The sequence below is a fragment of the Malaya genurostris genome, chromosome 3 (assembly GCF_030247185.1).
Source record: "Malaya genurostris strain Urasoe2022 chromosome 3, Malgen_1.1, whole genome shotgun sequence".
In the NCBI taxonomy this organism is placed as follows: domain Eukaryota; kingdom Metazoa; phylum Arthropoda; class Insecta; order Diptera; family Culicidae; genus Malaya; species Malaya genurostris.
In genome coordinates this window covers 281,030,942-281,057,916 of record NC_080572.1, presented here as the reverse complement: position 1 = coordinate 281,057,916, position 26,975 = coordinate 281,030,942, and the positions used below count along the sequence as shown (strand labels likewise).

Below are 26,975 nucleotides of genomic sequence, written 5' to 3'. Positions count from 1 at the left end.
TAAACCGGATGTCGCCTTCTTGGATTTCCGAACTACTTCAAACATCGTTTTCCGTCATCTACTCATCAATCCCGTTCCAAAAATACCCATATTGTAAGGTTTTTAAGGAATATCGATAAACCGGAAGTCGCCATCTTGGATTTCCGAACCACTTCAAACATCGTTTATGTCATCTACTCATCAATCCCGTTCCAAAAATACCCATGTTGTAAGGGTTTTCAAGCAATATCGATAAACCGGAAGTCGCCATCTTGGATTTCCGAACCACTTCAAACATCGTTTTCCGTCATCTAATCATCAATCCCGTTCCGAAAATACCCATATTGTAAGGTTTTTTAAGGAATATCGACAAACCGGAAGTCGCCATCTTGGATTTCCGAACCACTTCAAACATCGTTTTCCGTCATCTACTCATCAATCCCGTTCCAAAAATACCCATATTGTAAGGGTTTTTAAGGAATATCGACAAACCGGAAGTCGCCATCTTGGATTTCCGAACCACTTCAAACATCGTTTTCCGTCATCTACTCATTAATCCCGTTCCGAAAATACCCATATTGTAAGGGTTTTTAAGGAATATCGACAAACCGGAAGTCGCCATCTTGGATTTCCGAACCACTTCAAACATCGTTTTCCGTCATCTACTCATCAATCCCGTTCCAAAATACCCATATTGTAAGGGTTTTTAAGGAATATCGACAAACCGGAAGTCGCCATCTTGGATTTCCGAACCACTTCAAACATCGTTTTCCGTCATCTACTCATCAATCCCGTTCCGAAAATACCCATATTGTAAGAGTTTTTAAGAAATATCGACAAACCGGAAGTCGCCATCTTGGATTTCCGAACCACTTCAAACATCGTTTTCCGTCATCTACTCATCAATCCCGTTCCGAAAATACCCATATTGTAAGGTTTTTTAAGGAATATCGACAAACCGGAAGTCGCCATCTTGGATTTCCGAACCACTTCAAACATCGTTTTCCGTCATCTACTCATCAATCCCGTTCCAAAAATACCCATATTGTAAGGGTTTTTAAGGAATATCGACAAACCGGAAGTCGCCATCTTGGATTTCCGAACCACTTCAAACATCGTTTTCCGTCATCTACTCATCAATCCCGTTCCAAAATACCCATATTGTAAGGGTTTTTAAGGAATATCGACAAACCGGAAGTCGCCATCTTGGATTTCCGAACCACTTCAAACATCGTTTTCCGTCATCTACTCATTAATCCCGTTCCGAAAATACCCATATTGTAAGGGTTTTTAAGGAATATCGACAAACCGGAAGTCGCCATCTTGGATTTCCGAACCACTTCAAACATCGTTTTCCGTCATCTACTCATCAATCCCGTTCCAAAATACCCATATTGTAAGGGTTTTTAAGGAATATCGACAAACCGGAAGTCGCCATCTTGGATTTCCGAACCACTTCAAACATCGTTTATGTCATCTACTCATCAATCCCGTTCCAAAAATACCCATGTTGTAAGGGTTTTTAAGCAATATCGATAAACCGAAAGTCGCCATCTTGGATTTCCGAACCACTTCAAACATCGTTTTCCGTCATCTACTCATAAATCCCGTTCCGAAAATACCCATATTGTAAGAGTTTTTAAGAAATATCGACAAACCGGAAGTCGCCATCTTGGATTTCCGAACCACTTCAAACATCGTTTTCCGTCATCTACTCATCAATCCCGTTCCGAAAATACCCATATTGTAAGGTTTTTTAAGGAATATCGACAAACCGGAAGTCGCCATCTTGGATTTCCGAACCACTTCAAACATCGTTTTCCGTCATCTACTCATCAATCCCGTTCCAAAAATACCCATATTGTAAGGGTTTTTAAGGAATATCGACAAACCGGAAGTCGCCATCTTGGATTTCCGAAACACTTCAAACATCGTTTTCCGTCATCTACTCATCAATCCCGTTCCAAAATACCCATATTGTAAGGGTTTTTAAGGAATATCGACAAACCGGAAGTCGCCATCTTGGATTTCCGAACCACTTCAAACATCGTTTTCCGTCATCTACTCATTAATCCCGTTCCGAAAATACCCATATTGTAAGGGTTTTTAAGGAATATCGACAAACCGGAAGTCGCCATCTTGGATTTCCGAACCACTTCAAACATCGTTTTCCGTCATCTACTCATCAATCCCGTTCCAAAATACCCATATTGTAAGGGTTTTTTAGGAATATCGACAAACCGGAAGTCGCCATCTTGGATTTCCGAACCACTTCAAACATCGTTTTCCGTCATCTACTCATCAATCCCGTTCCGAAAATACCCATATTGTAAGAGTTTTTAAGGAATATCGACAAACCGGAAGTCGCCATCTTGGATTTCCGAACCACTTCAAACATCGTTTTCCGTCATCTACTCATCAATCCCGTTCCGAAAATACCCATATTGTAAGGGTTTTTAAGGAATATCGACAAACCGGAAGTCGCCATCTTGGATTTCCGAACCACTTCAAACATCGTTTTCCGTCATCTACTCATCAATCCCGTTCCAAAAATACCCATATTGTAAGAGTTTTTAAGGAATATCGACAAACCGGAAGTCGCCATCTTGGATTTCCGAACCACTTCAAACATCGTTTTCCGTCATCTACTCATCAATCCCGTTCCGAAAATACCCATATTGTAAGGGTTTTTAAGGAATATCGATAAACCGGAAGTCGCCATCTTGGATTTCCGAACCACTTCAAACATCGTTTTCCTTCATCTACTCATCAATCCCGTTCCGAAAATACCCATATTGTAAGAGTTTTTAAGGAATATCGACAAACCGGAAGTCGCCATCTTGGATTTCCGAACCACTTCAAACATCGTTTTCCGTCATCTACTCATCAATCCCGTTCCAAAATACCCATATTGTAAGGGTTTTTAAGGAATATCGATAAACCGGAAGTCGCCATCTTGGATTTCCGAACCACTTCAAACATCGTTTTCCGTCATCTACTCATCAATCCCGTTCCGAAAATACCCATATTGTGAGAGTTTTTAAGGAATATCGACAAACCGGAAGTCGCCATCTTGGATTTCCGAACCACTTCAAACATCGTTTTCCGTCATCTACTCATCAATCCCGTTCCAAAATACCCATATTGTAAGGGTTTTTTAGGAATATCGACAAACCGGAAGTCGCCATCTTGGATTTCCGAACCACTTCAAACATCGTTTTCCGTCATCTACTCATCAATCCCGTTCCTAAAATACCCATATTGTAAGGTTTTTTAAGGAATATCGACAAACCGGAAGTCGCCATCTTGGATTTCCGAACCACTTCAAACATCGTTTTCCGTCATCTACTCATCAATCCCGTTCCAAAATACCCATATTGTAAGGGTTTTTAAGGAATATCGACAAACCGGAAGTCGCCATCTTGGATTTCCGAACCACTTCAAACATCGTTTTCCGTCATCTACTCATCAATCCCGTTCCTAAAATACCCATATTGTAAGGTTTTTTAAGGAATATCGACAAACCGGAAGTCGCCATCTTGGATTTCCGAACCACTTCAAACATCGTTTTCCGTCATCTACTCATCAATCCCGTTCCAAAATACCCATATTGTAAGGGTTTTTAAGGAATATCGACAAACCGGAAGTCGCCATCTTGGATTTCCGAACCACTTCAAACATCGTTTTCCGTCATCTACTCATCAATCCCGTTCCGAAAATACCCATATTGTAAGAGTTTTTAAGGAATATCGACAAACCGGAAGTCGCCATCTTGGATTTCCGAACCACTTCAAACATCGTTTTCCGTCATCTACTCATCAATCCCGTTCCGAAAATACCCATATTGTAAGGGTTTTTAAGGAATATCGACAAACCGGAAGTCGCCATCTTGGATTTCCGAACCACTTCAAACATCGTTTTCCGTCATCTACTCATCAATCCCGTTCCGAAAATACCCATATTGTAAGAGTTTTTAAGGAATATCGACAAACCGGAAGTCGCCATCTTGGATTTCCGAACCACTTCAAACATCGTTTTCCGTCATCTACTCATCAATCCCGTTCCGAAAATACCCATATTGTAAGGGTTTTTAAGGAATATCGATAAACCGGAAGTCGCCATCTTGGATTTCCGAACCACTTCAAACATCGTTTTCCGTCATCTACTCATCAATCCCGTTCCGAAAATACCCATATTGTAAGAGTTTTTAAGGAATATCGACAAACCGGAAGTCGCCATCTTGGATTTCCGAACCACTTCAAACATCGTTTTCCGTCATCTACTCATCAATCCCGTTCCGAAAATACCCATATTGTAGTAATTTCCATGGAGCCGGAAATTGTTTTCATCGGATGCAAAAACCTCTTTTTACGAAGTTGGTTCGTAAAAAAAGTTTACGTTATTTGAGATTTGGTTCGTAAAAAAAGATTACGTTATTTGGGATTTGGTTCGTAAAAAGAGGTACGTAAAAAGAGGTTACGTATAAAAAGTGTTCGTAAACGGAGGTTTGGGTGTATTTGTTTTTGATTTCGGGAGGAGCCAAAGCCCTCGGGTCCCCCCTCTCCAATGCAAACGACCAGCAGTCGGATGACGCAATCGCTGTGTAAAGCTAAATTGGCCCAGCGAACGTCCCACAGCAGAACTGTTTCGTGTACGACCTGATTCAATACTGCAGCTATATTGGTAAAAGATTCTCTTTTTATGTGATTTCGTTTGTAGCTTTTTCCCAAATGAGCGGTCCCAATGGTTACAAAAATAGCAACTTACGGAATTTTGGTGCCGATTATTTCATTACGAATTTGCATACATATTTCAGTCGAAGAAACTATCAAACGGATTCATTGCTGGCATTCAGAAGGGTCAAATTGTGGAATTCTCTACGGTATTGAACACTGTTCGGAACATTTTCCTCGGAAGCGAAGCAATCAAATGTTGGCTTCATTCGCACTCGTTTGGTGCGAATTTTGCTCTGCGAAACGATCACAAAGCTAATCAAACTATTCCAGATTCGCACTAAATTGATGATATTTATCTCTGATTTGCAAAGAAGCAGTCTTTATAATTCCTTTTTAAAAAAATTTGGAGTCATTAGAAAGGCTGATTTTGCATAATGTTCCCCGTAGTATTTTGCTCCAATGCAAACGTCGCTCTTCTTTGAGGGAAAACTAGCTCGAAGGTCCCGCAATCAATACTGAACTAAATTTTTGATACTGAAACTGAGCTCTGGACATAAACCAACCGAAATGATGCACCTGCTTCACTTCCTGGTCAGTCAACTGCGCAGGCTAGAATGATCGAAATATATCAAGTGTTAATTTTTTATGCCTTCCCAGGTGTCATGAGTTTTCTTCTTTGATACTTTAACACAAACATTTCCGAAAACTTTAACTATTTTTGATTATGTCATACAAGTGAAAATGTTATCATAAATTGATGATCATATTTCCGATGGCTTGTAGCAAAAATTAGGTTGATACGTTAGATACAACAGAAGATATTCGCGATCAAAAACTGATCACTCTCTCAAAGGGTAAATTTTGAAAAGGCGCCCCATAGTGCAGGAAATCGTATTCACGACAAAAATGCTAGAGCAAAAAAATGATTTTTTCAGTAGTAGCTTGATTAAAATACCTTCACTACTAAAACCATTAGAGATTTCAAAACGGCATTCTCAGAAGAAGGTAAACCTTTATCTCAACACTTTCGGAGAATAATTTTCGAATCATTTTTCTGTTCAAGAATCAAAATTTGTCACTAATTGTTACAAAACTGGGAGGAGGATAAAAGTTTTAAATTGAAATTAGACGTAACGTAATTCGTGCATGGCACCTAAGGGCGTCAAGTGAACGCTACTTGCACTGAAAATTACTTGCCGTGAATCCAACAGTCGGTGAATCGGTACTAAAATTTAAGTGTGTAAGTCATTCCTGACACTCGCAGGCGTCGGACGGCAGGATTTTTCCACATTGAAATCTTTGACATTTTCAGCGAAGGTGTGAAGATGAAAACGCTCGGCTAACTTAGATACAGGTGTCAAATTGGATTTGACAACCGTCACTGAATCAATTTTGGTAGCCGTCTGGTGGCCATGGCTGCCCAGGTAGCCAAAACGCTATGCGGGTGGCTGTTTTATGATACAAATTCGAAGAATACAAAAAATACAATATACAGGGTGATTTTTTAAGAGCTTGAGAACTTTTTTAAACAATAAAACGCATAAAATTTGCAAAATCTCATCGGTTCTTTATTTTAAACGTTAGATTGGTACATGACATTTACTTTTTGAAGATAATTTCATTTAAATGTTGACCGCGGCTGCGTCTTAGGTGGTCCATTCGGAAAATCCGCTTTTTTATCGACAAATTTTGTTCAGCGATGAGGCTCATTTCTGGTTGAATGGCTACGTAAATAAGCAAAATTGCCGCATTTGGAGTGAAGAGCAACCAGAAGCCGTTCAAGAACTGCCCATGCATCCCGAAAAATGCACTGTTTGGTGTGGTTTGTACGCTGGTGGAATCATTGGACCGTATTTTTTCAAAGATGCTGTTGGACGCAACGTTACAGTGAATGGCGATCGCTATCGTTCGATGCTAACAAACTTTTTGTTGCCAAAAATGGAAGAACTGAACTTGGTTGACATGTGGTTTCAACAAGATGGCGCTACATGCCACACAGCTCGCGATTCTATGGCCATTTTGAGGGAAAACTTCGGAGAACAATTCATCTCAAGAAATGGACCGGTAAGTTGGCCACCAAGATCATGCGATTTGACGCCTTTAGACTATTTTTTGTGGGGCTACGTCAAGTCTAAAGTCTACAGAAATAAGCCAGTAACTATTCCAGCTTTGGAAGACAACATTTCCGAAGAAATTCGGGCTATTCCGGCCGAAATGCTCGAAAAAGTTGCCCAAAATTGGACTTTCCGAATGGACCACCTAAGACGCAGCCGCGGTCAACATTTAAATGAAATTATCTTCAAAAAGTAAATGTCATGTACCAATCTAACGTTTAAATAAAGAACCGATGAGATTTTGCAAATTTTATGCGTTTTATTGTTTAAAAAAGTTCTCAAGCTCTTAAAAAATCACCCTTTATAAATCAAGTAGGCCAGGGTTTTACGCGAGCACATTCGAATCCGTGACTCGATTAGATTCGCTTGGCTCTCGAACATTAGGAGGCCATGGAAGAGTACTCAAAACTTTCGTTATGAATTTGGTGAGATTAGAGTAAAAGTTTCACTAGTGCATTTCCGTATAGTTGGTAGAATAGCAATTTCCGTGAATCAGTAAATGTTAAAATCCATGATCCACGATGAAATTAAATATGTAGCTGAAACACCTGTGACTTTGAAACTTTGAACTGAATGGAAGTACAATGGAACCGCTGTCCTAAATTAAATTATATTCCTAATCGAAACATCAGTCCACCTCATTTCCGTCATCGATTGTCATCGTTCGCTAATGGAATTTACCTCTGCGAATGTCCTCGGTTCCGGGAGGTCGGTCGGTCGGTCGGTTGGACGGTTGTTTTGTTGTCTGCTGAGCAACCCTTTTCCGTAATTATAATTGACATTTTTCTCAGTAACAAGGGCACATCCGAACCGGACGTGGTAAAATTCCATTATCATATTCATTCAACCGCACATCGATTTGCGTGCCCAACAAGAAGTGAAGCCAATGAAAGATGGCAGCAACCCCGGCGTTGCACCCGGCGCGATCGTTCCTGTCGAAACCCTCGCGTTCAGCCGCACGTTCGGGTGCCAGCGTGCGTTTTCTGTGGCGTAATTATCACGTAGCTTTTCATGTTGTGGGCTCCGAAGTCACGGGGCGGTGTCCCTGGAAGCGGAAATAATGGCTCGGTCGGTGTGGTTTTGCTGCGCTAACAGTGCTAGTCATCACACGTACCGGACGGACGGACGGACGGACGGACCGACAGACCGACGGACCGCAACAAACGGAAATTAGATTGTATTGGAAAGATGCAAGGGTTACCGAAAAAGAAGTTGTTATTTTTTTCCTTTCTCCGTCAAAATTGACGTTCACGGCGAACGGGATAAATAATAGCACGTAATATATTTTGATTGCGTCCATTAGTCATCATGCATAATAATTCCATCTGAAGGTGGCAACAACCCAGAAGCGTATCGTCATCCAATTCCTTAGCACTAAACAGCATTGTCAATGGTTCCGAATTAGTTATGATAGAACTGTGTTTACTTATGGAAAGTGTAAGCCATTTGACCATAGGTCACTTCAACGAAAGTCGTTTTGCCGAAACCTACTTCAATGAATGGATGATTTCACCAAAAGGGGTTGTTTCACAAAAATATAATTCAATGAAAAAAATAAAAAAAAAATAACATATGATTATGACTTAAGGGTAACGACGAATGAACGTTTTTTCTAGCCGTTTTGTTTGTTGAAAATCTACAGGAAAACACTTTCCATCGAAAACAGTCGTTCCATTGTGTTAACTCAACGTGCATATCGGAAAAAAATATCTCGGCCACAATTTCAATACTCTTCAAAACAAAACCTTGTGATTCTACATCTTGTAAGATGTAAAACCTTGACACAGTACATGCAAATTTACGTGCAAGGACATGTAATATTGCGTGTTTGGAATAAAAAATAACTAATGATAGGTAGCAGCGGCAACTTGAACTGAGCCACAGAAGCACACATCTGCTTGGCTGGTAAATAGTCCATGTAAATTCATACAGTCGCTTTTGCAAGTCGAATGCAAATTACAGTCGAAACCAGTAGATCTCATGCTAGTATGAATGGAATTTTTCGTCATTTCACAAATTAGGTCTTTATGAATTGTGTCAAGCTTAAAACTTCAAGCTTCAAAATTGAAGCATTAAGCATCAATCTGCAAGATTCAGACTTCAACTTTTACGTTTCAAGCTTCAAATATCAAATCCAAAATTCAGGCTTCAAACTTAAATCCAAAAACTTTCAACTTAATGATTTAAGGTTGAAGGATCCAATTTCAAGCTTCAAAAAATAAGTTTCAAGCGTTAAGCTACAAGCTTGACACTTCCAGCCACAAGCTTGAAGCTTAATTCTTCAGTCATCAAGATTTAAGCTTTTTGATTCAAATTAAAAATTCAGGCTTCGGACTGCAAGATAACAGCTTGTAGCTTCAGACTCGAAACTACAAGCTGCGAGCATCTAACTTCAAACTTTCAACTACAAATTTTTGGCTTTAAGCTTCATTTACCAAGATTCTAACTACACGGTTTAATTTTAAGCTTGAAACTTCAAGCTTCAAGTTTCAAGCTTCAGGTTTCAAGTTTTTGGTTTCAAGCTTTAGGTTTCAATCTTTAGGTCTTAAGCTTTCGATTCAAGCTTAAGGTTTCAAGCTTTAGGTGAAGTTTCAAGCTTCAAGTTTCAAACTATGTGTTTGAAGCTTTGTGTTTCTAGCTTCAGATTTCAAGCTTTAGGTTTTAAGCTTTAGGTTTCAAGCTTTAGGTTTCAAGCTTTAGATTGCAATCTTCAGGTTTCAAGCTTTAGGTTTTAAGCTTCAGGTTTCAAGTTTTTGGTTTCAAGCTTTAGGTTTCAATTATTAGGTCTTAAGCTTTCGATTCAAGCTTAAGGTTTCAAGCTTTAGGTGAAGTTTCAAGCTTCAAGTTTCAAACTATGTGTTTGAAGCTTTGTGTTTCTAGCTTCAGATTTCAAGCTTTAGGTTTTAAGCTTTAGGTTTCAAGCTGTATGTTTCAAGCTTTAGGTTTCAAGCTTCAGGTTTCAAGCTTTAGGTTTTAAGCTTCAGGTTTCAAGCTTTAGGTTTCAAACTTCAGATTTCAAGCATTAGGTTTCAAGATTTAGGTTTCAAGCTTTAGGTTTCAAGCTTTAGGTTTCAAGCTTTAGGTTTCAAGCTTTAGATTTCAAACTTTAGGTTCCAAGCTTTAGGTTTCAAGTATAAAGCTTTGTGTTTCTAGCTTCACATTTCAAGCTTTAGGTTTCAATCTTTAGGTCTTAAGCTTTAGGTTCAGGCTTAAGGTTTCAAGCTTTATTTTTCAAGCTTTAGGTTTCAATCTTTAGATCTTAAGCTTTCGGTTCAAGCTTAAGGTTTCAAGCTTTATTTTTCAAGCTTTAGGTTTTAATCTTTAGATCTTGAGCTTTAGGTTCAAGCTTGAGGTTTCAAGCTTAAGGTTTCAAGCTTTAGGTGAAGTTTCAAGCTTCAAGTTTCAAACTTTGTGTTTGAAGCTTTCAGTTTCTAGCTTCAGATTTCAAGCTTTAGGTTTTAAGCTTTAGGTTTCAAGCTGTATGTTTCAAGCTTTAGGTTTCAAGCTTCAGGTTTCAAGCTTTCAGTTTTAAGCTTCAGGTTTCAAGCTTTAGGTTTCAAACTTCAGATTTCAAGCATTAGGTTTCAAGATTTAGGTTTCAAGCATTAGGTTTCAAGATTTAGGTCTCAAGTTTTAGATTTCAAGCTTTAGGTTTCAAGCTTTAGGTCTCAAGCTTTAAGTTCCAAGTTCCAAGGTTTCGAGCTTTCGGTTTTAAGCTTCAGGTTTCAATCTTTAGGTTTCAAACTTCAGATTTCAAGCTTTAGATTTCAAGATTTAGGTTTCAAGCTTTAGGTTTCAAGCTTTAGGTTTCAAACTTCAGATTTCAAGCATTAGGTTTCAAGATTTAGGTTTCAAGATTTAGGTTTCAAGCTTTAGGTTTCAAGCTGTATGTTTCAAGCTTTAGGTTTCAAGCTTCAGGTTTCAAGCTTTAGGTTTCAAACTTCAGATTTCAAGCATTAGGTTTCAAGATTTAGGTTTCAAGCTTTAGGTTTCAAGATTTAGGTTTCAAGCTTCAGGTTTGAAGTTTAAAGCTTTGTGTTTCAAGCTTCAGATTTCAAGCTTAAGGTTTCAAGCTTCAGATTTCAAGCTTTAGGTTTTAAGCTTTAGGTTTCGAGCTTTCGGTTTTAAGCTTCAGGTTTCAATCTTTAGGTTTCAAACTTCAGATTTCAAGCTTCAGATTTCAAGATTTAGGTTTCAAGCTTTAGGTTTCAAGCTTTAGGTTTCAAACTTCAGATTTCAAGCATTAGGTTTCAAGATTTAGGTTTCAAGATTTAGGTTTCAAGCTTTAGGTTTCAAGCTGTATGTTTCAAGCTTTAGGTTTCAAGCTTCAGGTTTCAAGCTTTAGGTTTCAAACTTCAGATTTCAAGCATTAGGTTTCAATATTTAGGTTTCAAGCTTTAGGTTTCAAGATTTAGGTTTCAAGCTTCAGGTTTGAAGTTTAAAGCTTTGTGTTTCAAGCTTCAGATTTCAAGCTTAAGGTTTCAAGCTTCAGGTTTCAAGCTTTAGGTTTTAAGTTTTAGGTTTTAAGTTTTAGGTTTCAAGCTTTAGGTTTCAAGATTTAGGTCTTAAGCTTTAGGTTTCAAGCTGTATGTTTCAAGCTTTGGGTTTCAAGCTTCAGGTTTCAAGCTTTAGGTTTTAAGCTTCAGGTTTCAAGCTTTAGGTTTCAAACTTCAGATTTCAAGCATTAGGTTTCAAGATTTAGATTTCAAGATTTAGGTTTCAAGCTTTAGGTTTCAAGCTGTATGTTTCAAGCTTTAGGTTTCAAGCTTCAGGTTTCAAGCTTTAGGTTTTAAGCTTCAGGTTTCAAGCTTTAGGTTTCAAACTTCAGATTTCAAGCATTAGGTTTCAAGATTTAGGTTTCAAGCTTTTGTTTTCAAGATTTAGGTTTCAAGCTTTAGGTTTCAAGCTGTATGTTTCAAGCTTTAGGTTTCAAGCTTTAGGTTTTAAGCTTCAGGTTTCAAGCTTTAGGTTTTAAACTTCAGATTTCAAGCATTAGGTTTCAAGATTTAGGTTTCAAGCTTTAGGTTCAAGATTTAGGTTTTAAGCTTCAGGTTTGAAGTTTAAAGCTTTCTGTTTCAAGCTTCAGATTTCAAGCTTAAGGTTTCAGCTTCAGGTTTCAAGCTTCAGGTTTTAAGTTTCAGGTTTTAAGCTTTAGGTTTCAAACTTCAGATTTCAAGCATTAGGTTTCAAGATTTAGGTTTCAAGCTTTAGGTTTCAATCTTTAGATCTTAAGCTTTCGGTTCAAGCTTAAGGTTTCAAGCTTTTGGTGAAGTTTCAAGCTTCAAGTTTCAAGTTTTGTGTTTGAAGCTTTGTGTTTCAAGCTTTAGCTTTCAAGCTTTAGGTTTCAAGTTTTAAGTTTCAAGCTTCAGGTTTCAAGTTTTATTTTTCAAGTTTTAGGTTTCAAGCTTTAAGTCTCAAGCTTTAGGTTTCAAGCTTTAGGTTTCAAGTTTAAAGCTTTGTGTTTCTAGCTTCAGATTTCAAACTTTAGGTTTCAAGCTTTAGGTTTCAAGTTTAAAGCTTTGTGTTTCTAGCTTCAGATTTCAAGCTTTAGGTTTTAAGCTTTAGGTTTCAAGCTTTAGGTTTCAAGCTTTAGGATTCAAACTTCAGATTTCAAGCTTTAGGTCTCAAGCTTTATGTTTCAAGCTTTAGGTTTCAAGCTTTAGGTTTCAAGTTTAAGGCTTTGTGTTTCAAGCTTCAGATCATAAGCTTTAGGTTCAAGCTTGAGGTTTCAAACTTTAGGTGAAGTTTCAAGCTTCAGATTTCAAGCATTAGGTTTCAAGCTTTAGGTTTCAAGCTTCAGGTTTCAAGCTTTAGGTTTTAAGCTTCAGGTTTCAAGCTTTGAGTTTCAAACTTCAGATTTCAAGCATTAGGTTTGAAGATTTAGGTTTCAAGCTTTAGGTTTCAAGCTGTATGTTTCAAGCTTTAGGTTTCAAGCTTCAGGTTTCAAGCTTTAGGTTTTAAGCTTCAGGTTTCAAGCTTTAGGTTTCAAACTTCAGATTTCAAGCATTAGGTTTCAAGATTTAGGTTTCAAGCTTCAGGTTTCAAGCTTTAGGTTTTAAGCTTCAGGTTTCAAGCTATAGGTTTCAAGCTTCAGGTTTCAAGCTTTAGGTTTTAAGCTTCAGGTTTCAAGCTTTAGGTTTCAAACTTCAGATTTCAAGATTTAGGTTTCAAGCTTTAGGTTTCAAGTTTTAAGTTTCAAGCTTCAGGTTTCAAGTTTTATTTTTCAAGCTTTATTTTTCCAGCTTTAGGTTTTAAGCTTCAGGTTTCAAGCTTTAGGTTTCAAACTTCAGATTTCAAGCTTTAGGTCTCAAGCTTTATGTTTCAAGCTTTAGGTTTCAAGCTTTAGGTTTCAAGTTTAAGGCTTTGTGTTTCAAGCTTCAGATCATAAGCTTTAGGTTCAAGCTTGAGGTTTCAAACTTTAGGTGAAGTTTCAAGCTTCAGATTTCAAGCATTAGGTTTCAAGCTTTAGGTTTCAAGCTTCAGGTTTCAAGCTTTAGGTTTTAAGCTTCAGGTATCAAGCTTTGAGTTTCAAACTTCAGATTTCAAGCATTAGGTTTGAAGATTTAGGTTTCAAGCTTTAGGTTTCAAGCTGTATGTTTCAAGCTTTAGGTTTCAAGCTTCAGGTTTCAAGCTTTAGGTTTTAAGCTTCAGGTTTCAAGCTTTAGGTTTCAAACTTCAGATTTCAAGCATTAGGTTTCAAGATTTAGGTTTCAAGCTTCAGGTTTCAAGCTTTAGGTTTTAAGCTTCAGGTTTCAAGCTATAGGTTTCAAGCTTCAGGTTTCAAGCTTTAGGTTTTAAGCTTCAGGTTTCAAGCTTTGAGTTTCAAACTTCAGATTTCAAGCATTAGGTTTGAAGATTTAGGTTTCAAGCTTTAGGTTTCAAGCTGTATGTTTCAAGCTTTAGGTTTCAAGCTTCAGGTTTCAAGCTTTAGGTTTTAAGCTTCAGGTTTCAAGCTTTAGGTTTCAAACTTCAGATTTCAAGCATTAGGTTTCAAGATTTAGGTTTCAAGCTTCAGGTTTCAAGCTTTAGGTTTTAAGCTTCAGGTTTCAAGCTATAGGTTTCAAGCTTCAGGTTTCAAGCTTTAGGTTTTAAGCTTCAGGTTTCAAGCTTTAGGTTTCAAACTTCAGATTTCAAGATTTAGGTTTCAAGCTTTAGGTTTCAAGTTTTAAGTTTCAAGCTTCAGGTTTCAAGTTTTATTTTTCAAGCTTTAGGTTTCAAGCTTTAGGTTTCAAGCTTCAGGTTTCAAGCTTTAGGTTTTAAGCTTCAGGTTTCAAGCTATAGGTTTCAAGCTTCAGGTTTCAAGCTTTAGGTTTTAAGCTTCAGGTTTCAAGCTTTAGGTTTCAAACTTCAGATTTCAAGATTTAGGTTTCAAGCTTTAGGTTTCAAGTTTTAAGTTTCAAGCTTCAGGTTTCAAGTTTTATTTTTCAAGCTTTAGGTTTCAAGCTTTAGGTCTCAAGCTTTAAGTTTCAAGCTTTAGGTTTCAAGTTTAAAGCTTTGTGTTTCTAGCTTCAGATTTCAAGCTTTAGGGTTTAAGCTTTAGGTTTCAAGCTTTAGGTTTCAAGCTTTAGGATTCAAACTTCAGATTTCAAGATTTAGGTTTCAAGCTTTATGTTTCAAGCTTTAGGTTTCAGGCTTTAGGTTTCAAGTTTAAAGCTATGTGTTTCAAGCTTCAGATTTCAAACTTTAGGTTTCACGCTTCAGGTTTCATGCTTTCGGTTTTAAGCTTTAGATTTCAAGCTTTATTTTTCAAACTTTAGGTTTCAATCTTTAGATCATAAGCTTTAGGTTCAAGCTTGAGGTTTCAAACTTTAGGTGAAGTTTCAAGCTTCAGATTTCAAGCTTTGTGTTTAACGCTTTGAGTTTCAAGCTTTAGATTTCAAGCTTTCGGTTTTAAGCTTAAGGTTTCAAGCTTTAGGTTTCAAGCTTTAAGTTTCAAGCTTTAGGGCTCAAGCTTTATGTTTCAAGCCTTAGGTTTCAATCTTTATTTCTTAAGCTTTAGGTTTCAAACTTTAGATCTTAAGCTTTAGGTTCAAGCTTAAGGTTTCAAGCTTTAGGTGAAGTTTCAAGCTTCAGGTTTCAAGCTTTGTGTTTCAAGCTTTAGCTATCAAGCTTTAGGTTTCAAGTTTTAAGTTTCATTATTTTTCAAGCTTTAGGTTTCAAGCTTTAGGTTTCAAGCTTTTGGTTTCAAGCTTTAGGTTTCAAGCTTTAGGTTTCAAGTTTAAAACTTTGTGTTTCTAGCTTCAAATTTCAAGCTTTAGGTTTCACGCTTCAGGTTTCAAGCTTTCGGTTTTAAGCTTTAGGTTTCAAAGATCAAGGTTGAATTCAAATTTCATCAAGATTCAAACTTCAAGCTTGAATCGTGTGCTTCCAGATTCGAATTTCTAACTCAAAAATTTAAGCTTAAAGCCTTGAATTTCAAGGCTCAACACTTTGAGCCTTAAGCCTTAAGCTTCTAGTTTCAAACTCCAAGCTTTGAACTTTATAGTTCCAACTTGATGCATCGAAGCTCCACCTTCTAGCTTTAAACTTCAAGCTTAGGACTTCAAACTTCCAACTTAAGCTTCCAGATTCATTCTTCAAAGTTCAAACCTCAAGCTTAAAATTTAACATTTCAAGCTTCACACTTTAAGCTTCAAGCTTCTAGTTTCAAACTGCAAGCTTTAAGCGTTATGGTTCAAACTTGATGCTTCGAGATTTAAGCTTCACGCTTCAAGTTTAAAACTTCAAGCTTTAAGCTGCCAAATTCAAGCTCAATATTTCAAACTTCAAGCTTTGAACTTTATAGTTCCATCTTGACGCTTCGATGCTCCACCTTTCGATGCTTTAAAATTCAAGCTTAAAACCCAAAGCTTCACGCTTCAAGCTTCTAAACTCCAATTTCCAGATTCAATCTTCTAACTTCAAACTTCAAGCTTAAAGCTTAACATTTAAAGCTTCATACTGTAAGCTTCAAGCTTCTAGTTTCAAACTGCAAGCTTTAAGGTTCAAACTTGATGCTTGATCAAGATTCAAACTTCATATTTTAAGCTTCAAATTTGCAGCTTGCAACCTCAAGCTCTAAACTGCAAAACTTAAGCTTCAAACTTCAAGCTTGAATGAAATCTTTCAGTTTCAAACTTCTGACTTAAATGTTTAAGGCTCAAGTTTCATTTTACAAACCTTCAAATCTTCAATCTTCGCAATTCACTAAGCTACAAACTTCAAGCTCCAAGTTTTAGGCTTCAGATTTCCAATTTTAAGTTTCATACATCAAACTTATGTTGTTTTCGCTTGAGAAAACTGAAACTGACCCAAAGTAGTTTCATCAAACAAACACTTTTCACGAAACTGTGTTGATTTCGCACTTAGCAACGGGGTTCGAAACTGACTCGATTTTCAGTTCAACAACGTTAGAACTAGGTTCGAAACTAACTTTAAACAAAACGGTTTGACAGCAGTTAGGGTGGAAACTGGGTTAGGTTTGGCATCAAGCGAAAACGACATGAGAGCCTCAAAAATGAAGATTGGATCTTTTGAACTACTCTTTTCGGGGACGCATCCCAAACACTTTTCTAATCGCTTTCAGGGCCTCTCGATTGTCAAAGCTTTCCTAGGTTTTTTATTAGTTTGATGAAAAACATAATGAACAATTTTAGGTAACTTCAACAAGCTTATTTGTAATGAAAACTTAAGTTTATTGCCTGTCGCTTTGAATCGCTTGCTAAATCAGATTTTTTTTGTGAAATTTTCAGAACAAAACGAATTTGTATCTGCTATGGATTAGTTCCTCGAGCCTTGGCCACATAAAACTTTTACCCCGAAGGCCAACCAATGTCTTTAAGCTCGTTTAGTCGTCGATTCTGGACAGCACCTGAGAGAGACACCGTCTGACCGTCCGGGTCTGTTTCCCCAGAACATTTTACCGCGAAAAAAAAAACCACCATCAAGTGTCGTGCTTCACTTCGAACCTCCTGAGCCACTGAATAATGATGAGTCCCTTATCTCAATTAATCTTTTTCCAGATGTAATCCATTATGAATACATAAATCGTTGTGCTCGACAAAGATAAAAAGCTTCGTTTATTCAAAGTGACATTCAGTGTAGTCGGCTGCTCGGCCATCCATGGAAGTTGACCATCAATGTCAACTTCCCTCTCTGAGCAGCCTAGATAGCCGTGTAGTGTCGGTAGCGGTTTCCCAACTGGCTAAGAATAACGCTACGGTCCACCTGTACCGGTGGTATAAGTCCACCAAACAGGTAAGCCGTGTGGCATCCGGCGGAATTATTTTTTTACCAAGAATTGATCCACTGGTTTCCTGTTCCATGTCGTAAAAGGCCACAAAAATAGGAACTCCTAAGCCAAGGTGTATTTCCGTGCCGATGGCTGAATGGCTACAGGAGGTTAAACAATGCAGTCGTGAACGGAATATCTTGGGGTGTTCCCTTACTGTGTTAAGCGAAGCTCTGGCACAGTGGACGACTTCTTTCTTCGCAACTCGTGGGATTTAAATGATAATAACATTTAAAAAAATCCTTACATGGTTCGCTATAGGCGATTATAAGCCAATATATTTGGTTTCTTGTAGTTGTTGTACGGTTGGTGCTGGAGGTGGAATGTTCGTTACTCTAATTTATAATGGTTAGAGTGGCACAAATCAATCTTCAGCATAAACGTACAGCAACTATGAATCTATCCAGACTTCTTCAAGAAGGTAAAGCTTCTATAGCTTTGGTTCAAGAACCATATTTCCAAAAGGGAAACTTCTACGTTGGAAAATTGTTAAACCCAGTCTTTGTTGCCTTCAACAAGATCGGTATGACAAATCCACGTGAAATGCCTCGAGCATGCATACTTGCAAATAGTGCTCTCGATGTTTCTCTCATATCGGAGCTCACAACTCGGGATATTTGTGCTGTCACAGTTAGTATGACTATTGATGGCATAGACAGGAAATATGTCTATTGTTCGGCATATTTACCGCATAACCAACCTTCGCCAAGCGATGACTTCAAAAAGGTTGTATCATACTGCTGCAAGAGTGATATACCGCTTGTAATCGGCAGTGACATAAATGCTCACCATATCATTTGGGGCAGCACAGATATAAATTCGAGAGGCTCTGATATGATGGAATTCGTGAGCAGTACAAACCTGCACATAGTCAATGCAGGAAACCGCCCAACTTTTGCGAGATCTGGAGAGAGGAGGTTTTGGACGTAACTCTCTGCTCTGATAGAATTGCGCATGAGTTGGTGAATTGGCTCGTCTCCGATGAGCTCGAACCTTCGTTGTCTGATCATAAGTACATATTCTTTGATCATTCAAACGTTAAATTTGATATTATCACATATCGTAATCCCAAATCTACAAACTGGGACCTCTATGAAGAGGGCTTGGCGACTAGATTTTACGGGTACCAACCAACAATTGAAACCCCAATTGATTTGGAAAATGTTGTCGACGAGACAAATTCACTCATAGTTGCAGCATATGAAGAGGCTTGTCCACTTCGGATTGTGCGAGCTACTAGAGGAACTCCTTGGTGGAATGCTGAACTTGCTAGACTAAGGAAACTATGCAGAAGAGCTTGGAACCACCGACGCAGAGATGGGTCGGAGGCATTCGTGTTGGCTCGAAGGGCTTACAAAAATGCTCTTCGATCGTCTGAGCGAAGTGGTTGGAAAAGCCTCTGCACAAATATCTCTAGTCTCAACGAGGCTAGCAGATTAAATAAGTTACTTTCGAAGTCTAAGGACTTTAATGTCAGTTTCTTAAGAACTTCAGATGGTGAACACTTGTCTGATGAAAGTGATTACTTCACTGCCTTTTTAACACTCACTTTCCAGGATGTATGGATCCATCACCGACAGCTCTTCCCGAGACTTTTTCAGGTAGTTACGATTCTTGGGCCCTTGCTCGAAGCGTTGTGACGATTGAATCGGTCAAATGGGCAGTTGAGAGTTTTGCTCCGTACAAATCTCCTGGAAAGGATGGAGTTTTCCCAGTGTTACTGCAGAAAGGGTATGAACATTTCAAACATGTTTTGAAGAAAATACTTACTTTTAGTCTTGCGACTGGATATATTCCAAGAGCCTGGCAGGAAATAATTGTCAAATTTATTCCCAAAGGCGGTCGCGACACTTATGAGGAAGCGAAGAGTTTCAGGCCTATCAGTCTTAGCTCATTTCTTCTTAAAACAGTGGAACGCATAGTCGATCACTATATCAGGAATGTTAGTCTGGGCGTGCAACCGCTACATGGAATGCAACATGCTTACCAGCGTGGAAAGTCCACTACAACCCTGTTACATGATGTTGTGTACAACATTGAAAAAGCTTTTTCACAAAAGCAATCTTGCTTGGGAGTTTTCCTAGATATTGAAGGTGCCTTTGATAACGTGTCTTTCAATTCAATTCTGGAAGCAGCCCGTGGTCATGGCATACCTTCAAGTATCACAAATTGGATACACGCAATGCTTAGCAATCGACTTCTTTGTTCATCGCTTCGGCAAGCAGAGATTAGAAAGCTGAGTGTCTGTGGGTGTCCTCAAGGTGGTGTACTATCCCCACTTTTATGGAACCTAGTCGCTGATGGTTTGTTAAGGAAACTTAATAACCTTGGATTTCCGACTTATGGTTTTGCCGACGATTATCATATATTGATGACCGGTATAAGCATTAACACTCTCTTTGATTTAATGCAGCAAGCCCTGCGATCTGTTGAACAATGGTGTTGTCAGGTTGGATTGTCTGTAAATCCGGGCAAAACATCAATGGTGCTTTTCACTCATCGTAGGATAATCACAGGAGCTCGTCCGTTACAGTTCTTCGGTTCAGAGGTCACTGTGGTCGATCAAGTTAAATACGTCGGGGTTATTCTTGACTCAAAACTGAATTGGTCTGCTCACATTGACTTCAGGATTAAGAGAGCTTGTATGGCTTTCGGCCAATGCAGACGAGCTTTTGGAAAATCATGGGGACTCAAACCCAGATATATTCATTGGATCTACACAACTATTGTTAGACCAATTTTAGCATATGGTTGTCTTGTATGGTGGCAGAAAGGAGAAGTCGCGACAGTTCAGTCAAAGCTAAATCATCTCCAAAGGATGGTCCTAATGGCGATGACAGGAGCATTCACGACAACTCCTACTGCTGCTCTAGAGGCGCTACTGTGCATTAAACCACTACATGTGTTCCTAAAACAAGAAGCATTATCTTGTGCATACCGTCTTAAGGTTACAGGACTTTGGAACAGTAACCCATTAGATTATGCTACCAGCCACACTCGCTTGTGGTCTCAAATGGTTACATGGGATGAGTATTTACTCGCTCCTAGTGACCTAACTCTCACATGCAGTTTTCCTTTCAAAACATTCCATGTGAGCTATCCTCTTCGTGAGGAATGGTTGTCTGGTTGTCTGGAACGACAACTTGATGAACACATAGTTTGTTATACGGACGGTTCTCTGTTGAATGGTCGTGCTGGTGCTGGTGTCTACTGTCGTGAAATGAGGCTGGAGCAGTCTCATTCACTTGGTAGATACTGTACTGTGTTCCAAGCAGAAATCTACGCGATTCTGTGTGGAGTACAATCGGCACTTCAGCAGAGGATCTGTGGTAAACGAATTTATTTTTGTTCCGACAGTCAGGCAGCCTTAAAAGCACTCAGTTCGAATGACTCACGGTCGAATCTAGTGATCGCATGTCGAACTCAAATTGAAGACCTCAGCATTTCAAATGCTGTTTACTTCTTATGGGTACCCGGCCATTCTGGTATTACTGGAAATGAATGGGCTGATGAGTTGGCTAGAGCTGGTGCAACGAATGATTTCGTTGGTCCTGAACCAGCTTTACCACTTTCAACTAGTTGGATAAATCACAAGATTCGTTCTTGGGCTGCATCCAAACATGCCAGCTACTGGCGCAGCTTGCAAACTTGCGCTCAGACAAAAGCATTTCTACCAGATTTAAATCTGAAAATGTCAAAGTGTCTACTGCATTTCTCCAAACAACATTGCAGTATTCTGGTCAGAGCTCTGACTGGACATTGCAAACTCAATTATCACATGGCTACTATTCAACGTGCTGAGTATTATTCGTGTGATTTGTGTGAATGCGATTATGGTACTTCATATCATCTGATATGTAACTGTCCCGCATTGACGCAGCTACGTATCCGGGTTTTTGGTTCTCCATACATGGTTGAGTCTGTGTATGCGGAGCTAAAATTGAAGGATATTCTCTCGTTTCTCACCCAATGTGGTAAAGAGCTATAGGCAGAAGGGTTCATCGTTCTTCCTGGAGTGAATGAATCCCTTCTGCATTCACCTTAAATAGGGTTTAGCAGATTGTTTGGCATTCTTTAGGGGGTGCCGAATTTACTTCTGCTCGTACATACTGCGAATCGTTCTGCATTCTTCCGGGAGTTCATAATGGTGTCGCTTTTGTAAGATCTCTAAATCCTCTCGTGGGTTGGAGGTTTTATTAACAGCAGACTGTTCGGGACCTCGTAGAGGTTCAGAATTTACTTCTGCTTCCACTAAATGTGATCCTCAGCAGATTGTTCGGCATCCCTTAGGGGTGCAGAATTTACTTCTGCTTTTATGTGTTTTTGTGTCGTCAATTTTTCCCATCCTCCTAGTCCAACCCTTACCATTTCCTTTCAATCCTTCCCTCTTATATATCGGGAAAATGATGCTAAAAACAAATTGATGGCAAGGCACAAATCTCCAAATATCAAGGGGAACGTGCCATTTGAGCCAATTTGTTCTGATTCCTGATTCCTGATATCTCAATTAATCTTTTTCCAGATGTAATCCATTATGAATACATAAATCGTTGTGCTCGACAAAGATAAAAAGCTTCGTTTATTCAAAGTGACATTCAGTGTAAGCGCAAACACACACAGCAAACGTAATATTTTGCCGTTTTTTTCTGTTGTCGCGTTCGCATTCGGGAAAATTGTTTTTGTTTACTACATCAGTCGTGTTAAAAGTTCGTTTGCCTCCGAGGGTCATTTGTCAGTCGGGTGAAAATACTAGACTAAAGCTTGAACAACAAAAAAAAAAACAAAACGTGCTCGGTCATTTGTAACGTTACAAATGGTATTTGGCTGTTGATTTTTTTTTTGCATTCCATTGGAATCTACATTTCTTCATTTGCTCGATCTATGAATTTCATAATCAATGTTCATGTTAAAAGAGATAGAATCTCAAAAAAAAATTAGATGGTTGTATTCAAGACACGACCGAGCACAATAACATTAAAAATGGAACGTTTCTAGGGTCTTCATAATAAATACGAAAATAAAGATGATAATGATGATGATATACAAAACTAAAAACTTATTCAATTGACTAATTACAAACTTGCTCTAGTTTGAGCGCCTAGATTGTTAGCGAATGATAAAATTGACAATTAAATTCTTTCTTGATAATTGATAATTGAATTGATTCAATTTTGATCCCTTTCCATAATAATTTTCGAGACACGTTCAAACTTATTAATTTTATAAACAGTTAATCTGTCCAAGAGAAGATTTTATTTATTTTAACGAAAAATGTTGTACCAGTAAACTCAGTAATAATGTAGTTTTATTAATCGTCGATAATCTTCGGAAAGTGTCGGTAAATAATATGGCAACAATACGAGGAAGAAAAATTGTGAAACAGTCCGCATAAAATATTTAGTTACTTACATTGATTTTCGTTTTGGTATATTAGGAATATACGGAATGGATACGCAACAAAATTCCGCAATTTTGTTCATATTGTATTGTAACTTGATGTTATTAACACATGAATGAACATTGTCATAGTTACAGCGCGTGTAGCCATCAGACGCTTATTGTTTTGAATCAAATAATAATTAAATTGAAACTGGCGGTTAACCAAAGTCATTATCCGCAAAAAATCTATCGCCGATCATTCTAAATTGGCCTGATAGTTTCCAGAGAACCAAAATAAAATACTCAATTCAAACCAATTTTTCAATGGTATGCAATTGAAATATTCAAATAACGTTATCTCATAAGTTTAAGTTAAATGTTTTCGAATCGATTTGAATTAAATAAATCCATCAACAAATGACTGAGTTATAAGCGTTCAAAATTATGACAGAAAAATGTTACGCGATTAGTTTTGCATGTTTTAAATTGACACCCAGCCTCGGGAAGCGAAATGTAAGGCATTTTTAATGGCAAAATCGACCAAAAATTTGCTAAATACATAGGATATTTCAAAATATTTGGTAACCACGCTGATTCGATTCTTCAATAGCTAGATGATATATGAGGTACTCAAGCGAACACGGTGTTGTGCAGACAACAGGAAATTTCACCAACACATAATGCAAAAGGGAAATTCCAGCAAGTGAACGCATATACAATCCAGTCATCAGCTCACTGGACAAGCTACTTGTTTCATTCACAGTCAAACATCAACTAGGCAAAGAAATATTGTGCAGCCTATATTTATAGATTTATCTTCATACTACGCATAACGATACGGTGTTTTTTGTGCATGACGCAAAGCCTCCTATGCCGAACAAGAAGTTGACGTCATTTTGTACAACAGGGATTGGTGGATGAAAACATAGGTCGATTCCAACCAATTTTTCAATAGTATGCTATTGAAATACTGAAACGACGTCGTCATACATGTTTAAGTTAAAAGTTTCCGAATCGATTGGTTGTTAAATTATAACAATCCATCAACAAATGACCGAGTTATTAACGTTCAAAATTATGACACAAAAAGGTTACGCGACTATCTTTGAAACTTTTAATTGACACCCGGCCCCATATAGTGAAGAGTAAGGCATTTTTAATGCCAAAAACAAATCGTGGTTCGACCTTTTTCTACTTTTAGTTCCATTCCTCGCCATAGCATCCAAACATTCTAAACTACGTTGAGGTTTACCTAAGCATCTGATTTGCATAGTTGTGAATAGCAAAACTTTGCCACATCTAGCGTAGATTATGAAGTGTACCACATCCAAACGAGATGGCGAAACAAAACTCACAACACAACTTCTAGTGGCTCTCACGAACAACTTGCCGGCTGTCATCATCATCATCATCATCATCATCATCATCATCATCATAAAAGCACAATTCGGTTTCTGCGTGACATCGTGCGAACTCTATTCCATCCCCATTATTTGATTACATCCACCCACGGGCAGAAAATTGGAACATGTTCAGCTTCGAAAGTTTTCCTTCCTCCCATCGGTTGTCGTCCTATGAAAACTATATACTTTTGTCAAGAATCTCAAACGAAAACCGAAAACCGACCGACCCACTCGCATTCATTTTACCCAGAAGAATACTTACAGCTCGTTTCGAATCGAGCTTCATTTTTCTGTTTCCTAGGCAACATCGACAACAGGCAAAGATCCTGGGTACGATTCTGTGCGTACGTGTTTTTTCTACTCATTTCACCAGTGTTAGTTGTATAACTTAACTACGGGGAAAACAATCTAATGATTTCATTAGAGGCACGCCCCACACTTTGGTAAAGGATGCAACACTATCTGGAGCACATTCTCACACTTGCACGAAAGATAAAACTCAAAGAAAGATCCACCGAGCGGATAAGAGTAAAGCAGTTTGTTATTTTTGTTTTCTTTCCACGCAATAGTAACTATGGCAACTGTCAATCAAATAACTCATCAAAGCACTCCCGTTTGCATTGTTTTCAAAGAGCTCAACTGAAGTATCATTATTGTCACATCGGACAAACAGTTTACCTCACGTTTCGTTTTTTTCCCGACTTTTTCTCTTGCAGGCTATCCCAAAGTGGTGACACCGTGCGGACCCGGAGGTACAATCACTTCTTCGGGTGGTGCAGGAAACCCCACCGGCTTGGGCACTGGCGGTGGTGCCAGTGCCGGTGCGGGTGGTAGCGGCGGAGGTGCAGGCGGTGCTGCCAGTGCTTCCGGAAGTAGCAATAGTATCTCCGTAGGGGGCAGTGGACCCTCGATTCGTCGACAATCATCGTCCCGTGGTTTGGATGCGCTGGTACCGCCCGGCAGACAGGGCTCATTCCGAGGACGCAACTCCCCGACGGCACCGGACAAACCATCGTTCTCGGTCTGGAAACGACGGCCCTCCTGGCCGGAGGTCGAAATTAAATCGTCATCCGGGTAAGTGAAGTAGATGTTGAATATTGTGTTTCCTGGGTTTTTTTGCCTCCCCTCCCAACAAGCGGGTTGAGTTGAGTTGGTTTGAGGTTCGGACGGAACAATCGGACAACAGAAGTGATTTCAGTTGACGATAATGTTTATTGATTCACGGTTTGTCGGAAAGATATTCTACTAACGGGGCACGAAAAAATATTGATGCTCATAATGACGGAGTATCGTGGAAATTATTCATCTGAGTAAAAAAAACAGGTGCAATCGAGAGAGAAAAAACATAATAAATTCCATCAAGTTGTCCGAATCTGGAATCAATAGAACACAGCTGGAATATTCTGCGAACAATACAGAAAAAAAAACACAACTTTCACCCTCGTTTCCGTTTGAGTATACAAATTCTTCGATTGGAATCAATATTGAAAAGCTCGTCTCACGCTTTTTTTCCTGTCGCTGTCACTGTCAGTCGTCTGCTTCGTTCGCTGGCAATTTTCACCGACCATCCGTTCGTCCAGACTGTTGACGGCATTGGCACCGCGCTCGTCTAATGGTCCATTACTAACGAATTGCGTCAACCGCAGAGAATTATGACTAACTGCCCTCATTTGTGTTTCTGTGTGTGTGTGTGTGTGTGTGTGTGTGTGTGTGTGTGTGTGTGTGTGTGTGTGTGTGTGTGTGTGTGAATTAATAGACACGCGTGTGGCGACTGCTTCTGTCACTGAGACAGGATTCTGTTATATTTCAGTGAACACATTCCGACTGGATGCTTTCGGTCATGGTTTGCTTTGTGCATTTGAAAAAAGGTGATTCACGGGAACATTTCAACATTGGAATTGAATAGAATTCGTTAGAATTCTCCAGGACAAAAAGGAAACAACAACATAAATTTTCTTTCCTGTCATGTCGTAGGTAGCTAGCTGTTTATTCAATTATTCATCCCCGTTCAAAAAAAAAACGATTCGAATGATCCTTGTCCCATCATTCCCTCCGCATAGTTCTTGCCTTAATGCCATCTCCTTAATCCCTGTTCCTAATGAATGTGCCTAAATAAATGAAGCTAATTGCCCGGGGGCCTTAGGACAATACAGTTCGCCTTTGTTTATTCACTTCCGAGCCCAGAAAATGGCAAGGAATAGAGAGGAGTAAAACTAATAAACTAATTCGTTCCGTCACGTACTGGCCTACCGGGTGAGTATTTAGTCTGGCAGCAGAACCTGTTAATGGAATGTGGATGCACGGGTAAATTAAGTAGTGCTGAAAAGAGGAAAAGAAAACAACAATCGGCAGAGTTTAATCTATGGAGGCGCCCCGGTTTTTTCGGTAGAAAGTACCATGCGCTTTCATATGATTGGATTGGAATTAATGATAAGCTAGTCTGAAACCTTTCTAAGAAAATGACTGCGTCACATCAGTTAAAGACTGCCCCAGAAAGTATGGACACAACCAAAAACCGCTGCCATTTCGCAATGGTTCAGAATCTGTCCATTTTAATGGCTGCGTCCTGTTGTTTACACTCTTCTCTAACCACTTGTACAGTTGTTTACTCGTTTTCATTAGTTTGTTTCGAAATGCGTGGACTTTCAGCAGAACAACGTCGAAAAATGGTGTACAAATGGTGCACAGAACGCGGACTGTCACTGAGAAAGATAGCAAAAATGGAAGGAGTAAGTGAAAAAGCCGTGCGAAATGCAATCAGGAAGTTCGGCGAGGACAACACCTTTGAGGATCAACCGAAAACGGGTCGAAAAAAAGGTCCTGCGAACCCTCAGTTGGATAAAGGTATACTGAAGGCGTTCGAGCAAAAGAAGGAGGTTTCAGTTCGGGATGTGGCACAAAAAAGTGGGCACTTCGAAGTCAAATGTTCTTCGTGCTAAAGAACGTTTGAATCTTCGAACCTATAAGAAGCAGAAACAACCTAAACATAGTCCGAAACAAGAGGCATCGATCAGGCCGAGGGTTCGAAAGCTGTACAATACGTTTCTTGCTGGCAATTTGAACTGCATAATCATGTACGACGAAACCTACGTGAAACTTGATTACAAATCCTTGCCGGGATAACAATATTATACGGTGCGAGAAGGGCAAGTGT

The 26,975-nt window shown here is 38.9% G+C and overlaps 1 protein-coding gene across 3 annotated transcripts in view; it reads left to right on the top strand.

Moving 5' to 3' along the window:
• The window catches only part of LOC131437211 (BAI1-associated protein 3), a 347,788-nt gene that overhangs the window by 127,303 nt on the left and 193,510 nt on the right, over positions 1-26,975 (top strand). For all 3 annotated transcript variants that reach the window (XM_058606395.1, XM_058606394.1, XM_058606393.1), the window contains exon 3: positions 24,538-24,895. In XM_058606395.1, coding sequence (XP_058462378.1) covers positions 24,538-24,895 — 358 coding nt within the window. The remainder of the gene's footprint in view (positions 1-24,537; positions 24,896-26,975) is intronic.